The 15409-nt window shown below is 49.2% G+C and overlaps 1 protein-coding gene across 1 annotated transcript; it reads right to left on the reverse strand.

The window, feature by feature from the left end:
* Positions 1 to 349: 349 nt before the first annotated feature.
* ASCL2 (achaete-scute family bHLH transcription factor 2) lies at positions 350 to 2680 on the reverse strand. Its single transcript, XM_039470282.2, has 2 exons — positions 1363 to 2680; positions 350 to 737 (listed from the first exon to the last, which is right to left on the reverse strand). Exon 1 carries the CDS (start codon positions 1960 to 1962, stop codon positions 1381 to 1383), a length of 582 nt encoding a protein of 193 aa, XP_039326216.1. The 5' UTR covers positions 1963 to 2680; the 3' UTR covers positions 350 to 737; positions 1363 to 1380.
* Between the last annotated feature and the right edge of the window lie 12729 nt (positions 2681 to 15409).

A 15409-nucleotide genomic window follows, 5' to 3' on the forward strand; every position in this document is an offset into this window, starting at 1 on the left:
GGCGTCCCCAGCCTCACAAGGTGTCCCGGTGGCTCTGCTATCAGCGGCCTGGCTGGGCTCCAGATCTCACCCCAGACCCACCGTACAGAGGAGGTGGCAGGGTTCATGGAGTAATGACTACATTGGTCTGGCCGTCACCTGAGAAGTAGGTGACAGGAGCCACTGGTAAACAGAACTGACTGATTTATAAAGTTCATGCTCCTTAAGAGGCTTCTCCAGAAAAGAGCAGCACCGCCCACAAATCAACCCCAGGGAGGGCAGTCATGGGGACCTCATGCCAGGGACCCCGCCCCTTAGGGGCTGCCCGTGTCCAGGCCTTGGCCAGCATGTAAAACTCCAGAGTGGGGGCGGGGGTCCAGATCATCTTTATTGTGCCCCAAGTCAAGGGTTCTTTGTACAAAAATAGGTCTCCATTAGCCAGCACTGTTCCTCCGGCAGCTCCAGCTAACGTGCAGAAAAAAGATTCTCTGTGCCCCGATAGAATCCTCTCTCCTCCGGAAAAATCTCCACGTGTGGTGCCCCCACCCCACTGCAGTCCAGAAGCTGCGGGAAGGGGCAACGTCGGAGAAAGCCAGCCCTCACGTGGCCAGCTGCAGGCCCGGTTCCACCCGGGCATTGGTCAGGCTGGGCCGGACGGGCGACAAGGCGTCGGCCGGGGGAGGAGCGCGGGCCGGTCCACCTGGCGGGCTCCTGGGCGATGAGCGCGCCGGTCGCTCGCTGGGCTTCCAGGGCTGAGGCTGCAAGGGGAGGTGGGGAACCGAACGCGCGTCAACGCGGGCGCCGACCGGGACAGACCCCGCCCGCCCGAGCCGGCCCCGCCCCCACCTCCCCCCAGCGAAATCGGCAGTTTCGTTTGTTCGGTCGGCTTTGGAGTCCTGAGTCCGTGGGTGCCGCGGCTCGGTCTGAGACAGGGCGGGGGCGGGGCGGGCACTCGGAGCCGCGGTGAGTCAGGGCTCCGCGCCCGCCGCGCCCGCCGACTCATTTCTGCCGCCCCGGGCCCGGAGCGCGATTTGCAATGCAAAGTCACCCCGCCCCCAGCACCCCAATCTGCCCCGAGAACCGCCAGCATTCGAGACCTCAACCGCCCGACGGCCGCTCCCCTCCCCTCACCTCCCCTCCCTCGGCGGCGGCGGGGCCGCGAGGGGAAGTTTTGCAATCCCGGACAAACAAACGCCGGTCTTGCACAGGCTTGAAAAAGGCTGGGGAAAACGAAGAGTGAGCGAAACCGAAGCCCTCGCTCGGGCCTGGCGCTCGGCTCCCCGGGCTCTCGGGGACGCGACCCGCCGGGCCTGCCCACCCCGCCCCACCCGGTCCCTGCACCCCGGCCCCGGCCCTCCCAACTCCCCGCCGCCCGGCCGTTACCTCCCAGGTCGAGGGCGCTCAGTAGCCCCCTAGCCAGCTGGAGAAGTCGAGCAGCTCCCGCTCCGCGGGGCTCAGCGCGCCCTCGCAGCCGCTGTCGTCCGACGAGTAGGCGGAACGCGGGGAGCCGGGCTCCGAGCTGCCCCCGCGGCCCGGGGACGAAGACGCGCGGGAGGGCGAGGCGGCCACTGAGGCAGGCCCAGGCGGTCCGCGGGGCGCAGACGGCCGCACGGCCGGCGCCAGCAGCCCTCCGGCCAGAGCGTTGCGCACCGCGTCATGCTCGGCCAGCAGGCGCTGCAGCGCGCGGATGTACTCCACGGCCGAGCGCAGCGTCTCCACCTTGCTCAGCTTCTTGCTGGCGCCGCCGTGCGGCACGTGCTGCCGCAGCGCCTGGAAGCCCAAGTTCACCAGCTTCACGCGGTTGCGCTCGCGCTCATTGCGCCGCGCCACGGCTGCCGCGCCGCCCCCGGTCTCCGCGTTGGCGGGGCGCCGCCGCCGGCTGCAACGCAACAGTTCCGGGGAGGCGGGTCTCCGCCGGGCGGCGCAGCCGACAGGGATGCGGGGCGCAGGGGGCGCGGGCCCGGGCAGTGCGCCGCCGTCCATCGCGCCCGCATCCACCCGACCGCTCCGGGTCCCGGCGCGCCGCAGGAAGGTGCAGGCGGAGGAACCGGAGGCGGTGGTGAAAACAGTGGCGTCCCCAGGGGGCTTCTGGCACAGCGCCGCCGAGCAACGTCCCGGGGCACGCGTCCTAGGTCGTCTGGAGTCCGAGGACAAGAGGCCTAGTGGTGGCGGGCTGTACGCGTCAAGGAGCGTGGGACGCTCGTGTCCCGCGCGTGCAGCTGGACTCTCCCCAGTCTCCGCAGGCGCGGCGCAGGCGGCTCGTTTTTAAATGTATAGATAACCCTCCTCCGCGCCGGGGCCACCGCCTTTCTCACGCCCTCCTTCCTTCGCCTCGCCCTCCTGCCACGCTTCGCCCTCCCCCTCGCGCGATCACAGTCTGTAAAACCCAAAGCGTGCGCGTGTTCCCCTAGCCCATCCCCCGGGCGCAGGCCACAGATCCCCAGCGCGCTCAACTGGTGAAATCTGCGGGTCCCCGGTGCACCGCCTGCTCCCGGCAGGTCCTCGGTGCGCCCCCAAATCAAGGCATGCAGGTGCAGGCACCTTCCCGTACCCCCACCCTACCCCCGCGCTCAGCCTGCAAGTCCCAATAGCCGCCAGCTCTCCGCACGCGCAGCGCGCTCTGTGGGAGGGAAGGCGTGGCCCTGGCGACAGCTCCGCTGTACCTGAGGCGCGCTAGACCCCCGAGGGCAGCACGCGTCGCGCAGCTCACACCCGCGCCCCGCCCTCCTGGGGCCGAGGAGGCGGGGGCCATGGTCTCAGCCAATCGTGGGCCACCCGTTTGGCCAATCGCGCAGGGCGGGGCCCCACGGCCGGCCCCAAGGAGGAAGCGCGTACGCGCGGCGCGTGTCTCGCGGGGAGCACGGGCTAACAAAGCTGGGCGCCCGCTCGGCCCCGCCCCGCTCCTCGCCCCCGTGACTGCGCTGTGCGCGCTGCCCCCAAGCACACCTGTGTCCCGAGCGCGCCCCCACCTGTGCGTTAGTCTACTGGGGATGGGGGTGAACTGCGCCTTACTTCGGGCGGGGCGGGGCTTAAGAGTGGTCGAGACGGAGGCGGGTGGGAGGTTCGGGTTCCCGGGGCGCCTACCCCAACCCGCCCCGCTTTCCCCGTCTCTCCACGCGCACCCTGCCTGTGGTTTCCGTGCACCCCAGGCCTGAGGGCTCTGGGAGGCACCTTAGCCAAGGGGCTTGGAGGTTTGCACCAGATCGCCTTGTGCCCTGACGGCGGTCAGGCCCACGCCCGCCCCCTGCGTGGCTCCCTACATATCCAGTATCCCCCTCCTCCACCCCGTCCTGCCCTCCAGCTCTCCGTCGCGCTTCGCGTCGGTGCCTCCGGAATCTCACAGCCCTCATTCCTCTTTCCGTGACCCAGGCTGTTTTTCTTCACCCACCTCTCCCCTGAGGGCACTGAGATTGGTGGGAAGGTCTCTGGGAGCAGCACCCTTCCAGGGGAGGTGGGACGTCGAGAGCTGCTCCCTAAGAGATGCGAGGAAGTGGTAGGCTCCGACAGGGCAGGCACTGCGGAAATGCGAAAAATGCAGTGTTAACGGAAGAGTTTTGGCTCTGTCTCACTGTCCGGGAAAGGCGTGCCCTCGGGGGAGCCTTTGCCAAGCCGGTTTTTCCAAAGGTGACCAGATGCTCCTGAGCCACTGCCTCTGAGACCTCAGGGAATGGAGCTTTCTGTGGACCCAGCTGCCTGGAGCTGCTTTCCTGTTCTGGCTGGAGGAGGTGAGGCCCAGGACCCCTCCTGGGAGCCTGGGGGCAGAAATCAAGTGTTTACTGCCAGCCTCGGGGTCCCTGCCTGCTCCCATTACCCTGCAGGATTCTGCTGGGCTGGCCCACCTGGGCTCCTAGCACACCTGTGCCCCAGCACCTCTGGCCTTCCTGTCCTGAGAGTGTCCCGAAGAGTGTCCACCTACCGGGGAGCACGTGGGCAGCAGTCTCTATTTGGCAGATGAGGAAGACGACTTGGAGAGAACCCTGGAAGTGTCCACAGTCACTCCTCCGCCCAGTGGAGTGATCCACGCAGAAATCAGGGCCCTGTGTCTGAATCCAAGTTCTCCAACCAGGGCAGAGGCCGGCTCACCTCTGCTCTGTCCCTGGCGTGAGGCCCCATTCTTCCCGGTCACTTGGCAAATCACAGCCTGGCATGGAGCGTCCTGCACTCCCGCTGCTTCCCTCTTTCCTCTTGTCAAGGCTGCAAGACAACGATCGGGGAACAATCCTGGGGTCCTGTAAATTTGGAAATCCCTAGTGGACTTCCACCCGGCCTCCCAGGCTGGGAGCCCCTCGGTTATCTGTTGCTGTGTAAGGAGACACCAGGATTTTAGTGGTGGGATTCTGTGGGTTGGTGGGTGGGCCTTCTGCTGCTCTGGGTGTGGCTGTATACACCCTTGACGTCAGCAGGGGAGAGGCGTACAGCGGCTGGGTGGCTTTTTACTTGGTCTTCGCCCGAGTGTCCGCAGCTGGTAAGATCTGTGGAGCGGGACCTGCAAGGCCTCTTCAGATCACCCCGGAACTCCTTGTCTAAAACTCAAGCCTCTCAGCACCAGGGCACAGCCCTGCACCCAGCTGTGTCTGCTGGCCACGGCCAGGCCAGCCCCCGCTACCGCCTACAACTCTCTCCATCTTCATCCTCTTCCCGTTGTGGTCCTCCACCACTGCGGAAAGCCAGTCTACCCCTAACGCCTGGCTTAGAAATAAGAGTTTCCTCGGGGCCTGTGTCTCTCCCTGTGACGGAGAGTCTCCCTGCCTGCTTCATTCCTTGGCTTCACGGGTTGTGCAGCATTTGATGCTGCAGCACCCGCCTTATTTCGGAAGCACACCCTCTCCTGGACTGGTGAGTCCCCACACTATCAGGGCCGTCTTCTCTAGAACTCGGCCTCTCACTCCATCCTGAGAGCTCAGCCTTGGTAAGCATGGCGGTGCCCACGTGAGTTTTCCAGCAGCACGATTCGAAATAGCCACATGTCCATCAACAGATGAGTAGATAAGCAAAATGTGGTCTAGCATAATGCGAGATTATTCAGCCCCAAAAAGAGATGAAGCCATTTCACACCATGATGTGGGTAAGCCTTGAGAACGTCAGGCCGAGTGAACGAAGCCAGACACTGAAGACCACGTGGTGTGTGACTCTGTGAAATGTCCAGAATGGATACATTCACAGAAGCAGAGAGGAAAGTCACGGTGGCCATGGGCTGGGGAGTAACAGCAGAGGGATGAGGGTGGCCACTAAAAGGTACACGGTTTTTTCCCAGATGCTGAGAATGTTCTAGCATGGCCTGTCCTGTTGGCTGCACCACTCTACAACACATACACACACAAAACCATTGAAATGTACACTTTAAATCCATGGAATATGAACTGTATGTTAATAAAGCAGTTAGAAGACCTTTGAACATAAGCAGGCGGCCTCATGAGGACTTTGCCTGGGCACCCTGGCACCCCGCCGGGGCTCTGCCTACCTCCAGTTCTTCATCCCTGAGCTCTTGAGCAGGGGTAGGCAAACTTTCTGCAAAGGACCATGTGGTAAGTATATTCAGCCTTGCTGGTCACAGGTCTCTGCCAGGAGTTCTCTGCCTTGTGGAGCAAATGCAGGCATGCACAGGGAGGAGATGACAGCCAAACCTGCTTCCTGGTCACAGAAACGTGAAGTCCAGGTCACACTCACTGTCACAAAATGCTCTGGATTTTTGGATTGTGGTTCAATACACGTGACATAAAGTGAACCTTCTTAGCCATCTGTGAGTGTGCAGTTCAGTGATAATCATGTATATTCACACGGTTGTGCAATCATCACCGCCATCCTTCTCCAGAAGTTTCTCACTTCCCAGACTGAAAGTCTGTTCCGATTAAACACCAACTCCCCATGACCCTTCCCCTAGCCCCTGACACCCACCGTCCACTCTGTCTGTACAGATTTGACTGCTCTGGGGACTTCATGTAAGTGGAATCCTATAGCATTTGTCTTTTTGTGGACTGGCTTCTTACACTGATGGGGATGTCCTCAAGGTTCTTCTATATTTATGGGTCAATAATATTCCATATGGATTTGCATAGACCAGTGGCCACTGAGGTGGCTTCCACCCTTTGGCTGTTGTCAGTGATGCTGCTGTGGACGTGGGGGTACAATATCTCAGTGAGACTCTGCTTTCAATTCTTTTGACAACAGATGGAGAAGCGGAGTTGCTGGGTCGTATGGCAGACCTCCGTTGAACCTTTTGAGGGATCACCCCGTGGTTTTCCACAGTGACTGCCCACTGTACATTCCCTCCAGCACATGAGGCTCTAACGTCTCCACATCCCTACCAACACTTGGTACTTTCTGGGTGTGTTTTGTTTTGTTTGTTTGCTTTGGAGACGGAGTCTCGCTCTGTTTTCCAGGCTGGAGTGCAATGACACGATCTCGGCTCACTGCAGCCTCTGCCTCCCGAGTTCCAGCGATTCTCCCGTCTCAGCTTCCGGAGTGGCTGGGATCACAGATGCATGCCACCATTCCCTGCCAAATTCTTATTTTTTGTAGAGGTGGAGTCTTACTATACTACCCCAACTGGCTAAGATTTTTGATAATAGATTTTTGATGATAGCTAATGGGTATAGATTTTAATTCTTTATCCACTTAAGAATTTAAAGAAAGTTCCTTGCTCTGGGGCAGCACGAAAGCAGGCCAGGGCTGGATCGGGCCCGTGGGCCTCGGTCTGCTGAGAGCTGCTCGAGAGGAGTGGTGTGTCCTCGTGACACCTGGGCTCACCCCATCCTCCTGCAGCTCCTCAAACTCAGCTTGCCACAGGTTGAACTTGACCTCCTTTCCTCCAAGGAAAGATCCCTTCCTCACAGAGCGCCAGGTCGGCAGTGTGGGCGCTCCCTTCCTCTCCCTGTCCTCTGCTGTCCCTCAGCCCAGCTGCTTGTCCAGCCAGATCCCCATCTTGCCCTCAGACACTGTCCCCACCTCTGCCTTGGTCTCCTGGCTTCTCAGTTTGCTGCTCCTGTCTGAGCAGCGCCTGGAAGTGGGGGCCTTGCCCATCATCCAGCCCAGCTAGATCATGCCCGGGCCCTCACATGCCATCGCCCACTGCCTCCTGTCCAGCTCAGACGCCGCATCACCTGGAGTCCTTCCCTGACCTCAGCAGCCTCCTGGAGCCTCCTTGTCCCTGTGCTTCACATGGAGCTGCGGCTGCCTGGGTCAGCTCTGTCCGACAGGCTTACCCGACCTACTTCTTGGACATCTGAGGTGCTGCTCATGTGTGCTCATGACCTGGGTGAATGTCCAGCAAAACCCAGGTCTAGCAAAGAGGGGCAGGAGCAGGCCACACTGGGGTTGGTGATGGCCCATGGGACGCTTTCAGCCTGATTGGTCAGAGTTCCTGGTCTCCAAGGGTGATTTCAAAGTCAATGTGAGCCTGACTCCCATAGGATGAGCCCAGAGGGTCTAAGAGCAGCTCTGTGGCTGGCCAGCCAGGAGCAACCACCCACAGTCCCACTGTCCCCTGGGGAACCAGCTCCTGCTCCAGGGGCGAGTGAGGCTCACGTTGACTTTGAAGTTACCCACAGGTTGTTTGGAACCAGGGTGCAGGTGCTGGAAGTGTGGGGCACCCTGGGGAGTCATGAAAAAGCCTGACTGATTGGCAGGCGGCTGTGTGGCAGGAGTTGGGGAGATGTGGCAGGACATGGGGGCCCCTCGGGGCCACTGTGGCCACGGCCTGGAGTTGGGGAGATGCAGCAGGACACGGGGGGACCTGGAGGCCAGTGTGGCCACAGCCTGGGGGGTATCATCGGTAACTTCACATTGTTTGGTAGCCACATTTTAAAAACACCTAAAGAGGGATGGGTGGAATAAGCTTTAACAACATACCCAAAATGTTAGCATTTTCAACATGTCATCCGTGTAAAAATGACTTGAGAGTTGTTTCACGTTTTCTTTTCATACCAAGGTTTTTGAAATCAAGCGTGTGTCTTTTTACATTCATGGGCAGTGTGGACCGGCCACATCCCAGTGCTCAGTGGCACCCATCGCTGGTGGCTGCCGTATTGGACAACACAAATGTGGACAGGGAGAGCCTCGTGCCCCCTCTGATACCAGTTTTCTGGTCTCTGTGTCTGGTAGTGTGACATCTTTGGGACTTGCTGACTGTGAAGGGCCAGCCCTCCCAGGATAAGCTAAGTGCTAGACACAGTGAAGGAGGCCCTTTTCGTAGGGAAACCGACCACTGCAGAGCCCACCTGTGGCCCCCTCCTCTATCAGGGTCTTACACTGGAGGGCACTACCCCTGCCCTTGTCACCCCAAGGGCAGGTCCCAGACAAGCAGCAGCCCCGAGGCTCCAAAGCTCTGAAATTACTCGACCTGCCCAATCCTAAACCCATGTGCTCTGCCTTGCCTATTCTACAGAAACCACAAGAAAGGGTCTTGCCCAGGTCTTCTGGTAGCTCCCCCATCTTTTGACAGACCCTGCCCCCCCCACAACGGCCGCCGCCTGTCACATGGGATGCCACCGCTTTGCGAACTGTTAGTTAACAATTGTCTTTTCTATGGCAATTGACTCTATCTGTTGCTCTCATCATACCTGAATAATAATGAAACCTACATTTTAGAATGCCGTGAACTCACATGACAGACCAGAAAGCTGCAGCCCAGAGAGGAGAAGCCAGTGCTCAAGGCTGGCCGTGAGTGACAGGCAGAGACTTGGGAGCCCGTCACGGAGTTCCCTCAGTTCAGCCGCCTTAACATCCGTCCCCTACCCCACCGTGGAGGCTTGGGGCTGAGAAGGGGATTTCGTGGCTCTACTCCAGGGCTGGCCAAACCCAGGCACTCCCAGCGGCTGGAGGAGAAGAGGCTGCTGCTCTCCCAAGCTCGTGTCACTCCCCTGTGAAAATGACAGCTGTCCAGGTATGAGACCGTAGAGAAAGCGGCCATGCACGCTAGACAGGACTCATTCTCCACCACATTTCCTAACCACAGGACAATAAAGCTGGAAAGAAGACCTCTAAGTCCCAGCTCTAACATGGCAAACGCATGAAGAAAGGAACAGCCTTCTAAATAACTCTTAAAGAACAATCAAAACAGCAATGACGGGCCTTTTGAAAGTCAACAGTCAATGCAACTTCATAACCTCAAATTCCTTAAAAACAAGAAACGCCGAACACAAGTGAACAAAGCATTCAACTCTAGGATAAAAGAAAACCCAAAATAAGTGTAAAAGAAGTAATAAGGGCTGAGTAATGATGATGAGGAGGGAAATTAACAAGTCAGAAAAGTGAACTGTTAACTGAGTCAACAGAATGGAAAACTGATTTTTTTTAAAAGACCAACGAAATAGGTAAATCTAAGTAAGAAAGAAGACACATTTTTTAAATAACAGAAAATGACTTAAGTACAAATATGGAAAAGATTAAACACTAAGGATGTTCGTTTATGACCACGATGGAGTAACAGGAACTGAATGTACTCCCCTCCCCCTGCCCCAGAAAAAAACCCAACAAAATGGATCAAATTTAGGAAGCAGCAGTTTTCAAGACACTGGACATATGGCAGCAAAGGACAGTAGTCCTTAAGAGATGGCAAAGAGGTGCAGAGGGCCCTACACCTTCCCAGCTGCTCCCTTGAGAGAGTTTCCCAGTCCAGAAGGAGGTACCTGGGCAGAGCCCAGTGGACTGCCTGGAGGAGGAGACAGAGCTCAGAGCCCAGGAGGCGCAGGCACCTGGGTTCTCAGGACAGAGCAGTGGATTGGAGAGAGCTGCACAGAGGGAGAACCCCAGAGAGCGGCAGAAAGTTGCTCCAAGGATTCAGCAGAGAACTGATCAGGGAGGCATGTGAAGAACCCGAGGCCGCAGAAGGAATTGTCCTGAAGGATGAGAGAGCAGTGCCCAGTTTTCACTCAGGATGGGAGGAGGGCTATCCCAACCAGCCAGCGCAGGAAACTCATAGTTCATGAGGCTGTAGACAGAGTACACAGCAGGCTCTCGCCTCCCTAGTGGAGATCATTTGCGCTAGACTGGACACCATTCCAATTCCGCCTCACCCAAGTGTTTCTAAGTAACTCAACTATGGCCCAGGCAAAACTGAAAAATAGAACTACTAAAATACCTAGCACCTAAAAAGATGAAGGTTACAATGTATGAATGTATGATATTTAATAACAAATGGCACGTGTGCATAAAGCAGAAAAATATGCCAACTAATAAGGATATAGATAAGAAGTAAATATCCAGAGCTGACAAAGGCATTAATAAGGACAAGAACATTAAAACAGGTGTTATGACTGTATTTCCTATGTTGAAAGCCAAGTATAGACATGGAAGATACATACATATATATATATATAAAAAATATACATATATAATATATAAATAATATATAATATATAATGTATATTATAATGTAATGTATAATACACATATATTATATATTTATATATAATACATAATATATAAATAATATATAATATATGTATATTATACATTACATTATAATATACATTATATATTATATATTATTTATTATATATATTCTGTGGCTGTACTTCAAGGGCTGGCCATGCCCTGGCAGAAGGCAGCACCACCAGCCTGCTGGAACAGGAGAGTCTGCCTCTCTGTCAACCTCATGTCATTCTCCCATGCAACCAGAAGCTGTCCAGATATGAGACCATGGAGAAAGTGGCTATACGCTCAGGACAGCACAGTTTCATTTGAGACTATTTATTTATTTAGAGATAATAACTACGACGAAGAATGCACTGAGCTAGAAAAACTGCAAGGATATTATGAAAGAAAAGGTTAATGAACTTGAAGACATTGCAATAGATGATATTCACAATTAAGCATAGAGAGAAAAGAGAATTGCTTAAAAGTGAAGAGGGTATCAGTGAGCTATGGAAAAATTCAAGTGATCTAATATACTTGCAATCAAAGTCCCTGAATCATAAGACAAAATAGATGGAAAAAGAATTTGGAGAAAAAAAATGACAGAAAATTTTCCAAAGTTGATGAAGATTATAACACCCAGATCCACAAAGCTCAACAAACTCTGAGGAGGAACTTGAAGAAATGACAGCATCATGACACATCTTAATCAAATTGCTTAAAGCCAGTAGTAAGAAAAATAAAACCTTAAAAGCAACCAGAGGAAAATGAGCATATATACAAAAGAACAACTTATGTACAGAGGAATAGAAATAAGGATGATACAATATTCGTATACCTGTGTTCATAGCAGCACTATTTACAGTAGCCAAAAGGTGAAAGCAACCCATTGATGATGAATGAATGAACAAAATGTGGTCCATCCATGCAGTGGAATATTCTTCAGTCTTAAAATAGCAAGGGAATTCTGACACATGTCACAACATAGATGAATCTTGAGGACGTTATTCTGAGTAAAATAAGCCAGACACAAACATTGTATGATTCCACTTACATGAGGTGGAGTCATTAAATCCATAAAGACAGAAAGTAGAATGGTGGTTGCCAGGGTGTAGGAGTTCGTGATTAATGGGATAGAGATTCAGTTGGGAAAGATGAAAAAGTTCTGGAGATAAATGGTGGTAATGGCTGCCCAAGAATCTGAATGTACTTAAAACCATTGAGTTATACACTTAAAAGTGATTAAGATAGTAAATTTGTATGTCATGTATATTTTACCACAATAAAAAATAAGAAAAAGATACAAAAATAAAAATGCATGATACAGATTTCTCACTGGAAACAATGCAAGGAGAAGACAGGGAAGCAACATCTTTAAAAAACTGAAGAAAATACTGTCAACCTAGAATTCTATATCCAGTGAAAATATCTTTCAAAAGTACAGATGAAATAGTTTGTTCAGACATTCAAAACCTGAAAGATTTATCACCAGCAGACCTTCACTACAAAAATATTAAAGAAAGTCTTTCAGGAATAAGGAAAATTATATGAGACAGAATTACAGAATTACATGGAGGAATGAAGAGCACCAGAAATGGTAACTATATGGTTAAATACATGTAAATTTTTGTTACTATTTAAATATTTTTATAAAATAAGTAACTACTTAAAGAAAAGCAGTAACTTGATAGGAAGTTGACACCATATGTAAAAATAGATTGTATGGCAATACCACAAAGGTGAGAAGGGAAGAAATGGAGGTATACTATTATAAAGTTCTTATACTATATTTTAAGTTGTATTATTTCACTTTAAGTTGAAGATGTAAGCTATATACCCTAGAGAAAGCACTAATTAAAAAAAAAAAAGAATTACAGTAAATAAGTTAATTAAAAATTAATGGAATCATTAACAAATTATTCAAATAATTCCCATCACACACACACACACACACACACACACACACACACACACAGAAAAAGAGAGGAAATGGAACAAAGACAGATAGAACAAATGGAAATGACAGGTTTATATAGTCAAGCTTAATCACAACAACAAACACATTAAATGTAAATGATCTAAATACCCAATTAAAACCTCATAGGTTGGATAACAAAAGAATACCTAACTCTCTGCTGCCTTCAAGAAACACATTTCAAATACAAATATATAAATATGTTTAATGTAAGATGGTGCTATGGTAAGCAGCTTCTAAGGAGGCCCTATGTATTTTAGTATTCACACCCATGTCTGGGACTAGGGGGAGGCAAATAAGGTACTTGCCTCAGTCATGAAATTCAAAGAAGGATCAGAAAATTCAGTAATCAAGACAAATAATATTTTAATGCAATATGTTTTAAAATGCAAATTAACTCAAAAATATGTGAAGACCAAATTATTGGAATTTTAAATTAAGACAGGATGAGTAACAGTACCATACTATGCTGAACCTCTATTAGAGCCTGAAGCAAAAAGGAAAAGTCAGCCTTTTGAGAAGCCTGGATTTGGAGACACCAAGCTAAACGGTGCTTAGCTTCCTGGCCCACAGGAATCTGTGAGGTAAGTATCTGTTGTTTTGAGCCACTAAGTTTGGGGTGTTTGTTAGACAGCAGTAGATAGTATGAAGTTCAGGATTCTGTGTCACAGCTGATCAAAATAAAGGAGGAGTGGCCATTTTAATAGATTTCAGGATAAAGAATATTACCAGGCATTAAGGTCACTTCATAACAATTAAGGGGTCACTCATGAGAGCATCACAATCCCAAATGTTAATGAACAAAGCAAAAGCTGATAGACCTGCAAGGAGAAATAGATTAACCCATAATTATAGTCAGAGTCTTCAACACTCTCTTCTAGATAATACTTGTACTTGATAGAATAAATAGACAGAACATCAGAAAAAATATAGAAAAGGTAAATAACACTATCAACTTTGTTGACCTAATTGACATTAATAGAGAATCCCACATGTTAACAGCAAAATATATATTCTTTTAAAGTGCACGTGAAATATTTACCAATGTAAACTGACTTATGGGCCATAAAACAAGTCCTAAAAAATGTAAAAGAGAATTTAAGTCATACAAAATATATTATCTGACCATACTGAAATTAAATTTGGCTAATTACAGAGATATATGAAAATGCCCAAATATTTGTAAATAAATAAAATAGATCTAAATAACCCATGGTTTAACAAATAAAAGAGAAATTGGAAACTATTTTAAACCAAGTAAAAATGAAAACACGACATTTCAAAATTTATGCAATTCAGTACTTAGAAGAAGATTTAAGCAGCTCAACATATATTCTATATTAGAATAGAATAAAGGCTTGAAATCAACAACCACAGCTTCCTTCGAAACTAGAAAAACAAATCCAATGTAAGTGCAAGGAGTACAAAAATAAGAATCAGAGTAGAATCAGTGAAACTAAAAACAGAAAACAATAGAGCTATTAGTGAAGCAAAACACCAGTTCATGGAGAGGTCAATAAAATCAGTAAAAGCCAGACTGGTCGGGAGGAAAAGGAAAAAGATGTTGTTTGCCAATATCATGAATGAGATGTCATCATTACAGAGCCTACAGATATTAAAAGTATCATAAAAGAATATTAGAAACAACTTTACATCAATAAATTTATCAACTTAGATGAAATAGACAAAATCTTTGTAAGACACAAGCTAATAACACTTACTTAAGAAGAATTAGATAACCAGAATAGCACCATATTTATTCAGTAAATCAAACATGTAGGTAACATCCAGAAAACTCCAGGACTATATGACATCACTAGTGAATTCAATCAAATATTTAAGGAAGAAATAAAACCAAATCTACATAAATAAATCCAGAAAAATGGAAAAAGATGGAATACTTTTAAATTCATTCAATAAGACCAGCATGACCCTGATACCAAAGCCAGAGAGTCAAAACACAAGGAGAAACTACAGGCTGATATTCCTCATGAACATAGATGCAAGAATTCTAAGGAAAAGTTTAGCCGATCAAACCCAACCATATACAAGTGCTATTCAAGGAATGCAAGGTTGGTTTAACATTCAAAGAAATCAACTCAGTGAATTGACCATATTACATTTAAAAAGAAAAATCATATTATAATATCAATAGACACAGAAAAAGCATTTGACAAAATCCAACGGCCATTCCTGATTTTTTAAATCTCAGCAAACTAGGAACAGAAGGACATTTTCTCAGCCTGTAATGGACATCAAAGTTAATGGTACAAGACTGGTTGCTTTCCCCCTAAAACCATAGGCAAGACAAAGGCATCTTCATAATTTCTGTTTAACAATGTCCTAGAGGTTTTAGTGAGAACAAAGCAAGAAAAAGGAACAAAAGGTTTCCAATTTGAAAAGAGTAAAACTATCCTCATTCACAGAAAATGATCAGCTATGAAGAAAACTTGACCAAATCTGCAAAAACACTACACTAATTGAAGTGAGTTTAGCAAGGTTGCAGCCTACAAGATCAATCTGGACAATCAATTGTATTTGCATATAATAGCAAAGAATGATTGGAAATTGAACTAAAAACACCATTTGCAAAAACAAAGTATTAAATACTCAGCTATAAATATGGCAAAATATGTGCAAACCTGTACACAAAAAACTCATTGCTGAGGGACGTTAAAGAAGACTTCACTAAATGGAGAGATATGCCATGTTCATGGATTGGAAAATTCAGTATTAAGATGTCAATCTTCCTCAAATTAATCTATGAATTCAACACAATTCCAATCAAAATATCAGAAGCCTTCTTTGTAGAAATTGGTAAACTGATTTTAAGATCCATAATTCTTAATTCCTCATACAAATTTATTTTCCTTCTTCAATTGATGTTTTATCTGTGAAAATTTGAGAGGTATCAGGTTGGCATGGAGCATATCATAATTTTTCACATTAAAAGTAGTGGAAATATTTTTGTTTGTTTTTTCTTTCCTAGAAGGATGGTCATGAATGTATGTATATCTGTATATTATATATATACATATATAACATATATATTACAAATAATACATACAGGTATTGATCGACTTAAGACCTATGCAACTTACG

The sequence above is a fragment of the Saimiri boliviensis genome, chromosome 6, assembly GCF_048565385.1.
Source record: "Saimiri boliviensis isolate mSaiBol1 chromosome 6, mSaiBol1.pri, whole genome shotgun sequence".
In the NCBI taxonomy this organism is placed as follows: domain Eukaryota; kingdom Metazoa; phylum Chordata; class Mammalia; order Primates; family Cebidae; genus Saimiri; species Saimiri boliviensis.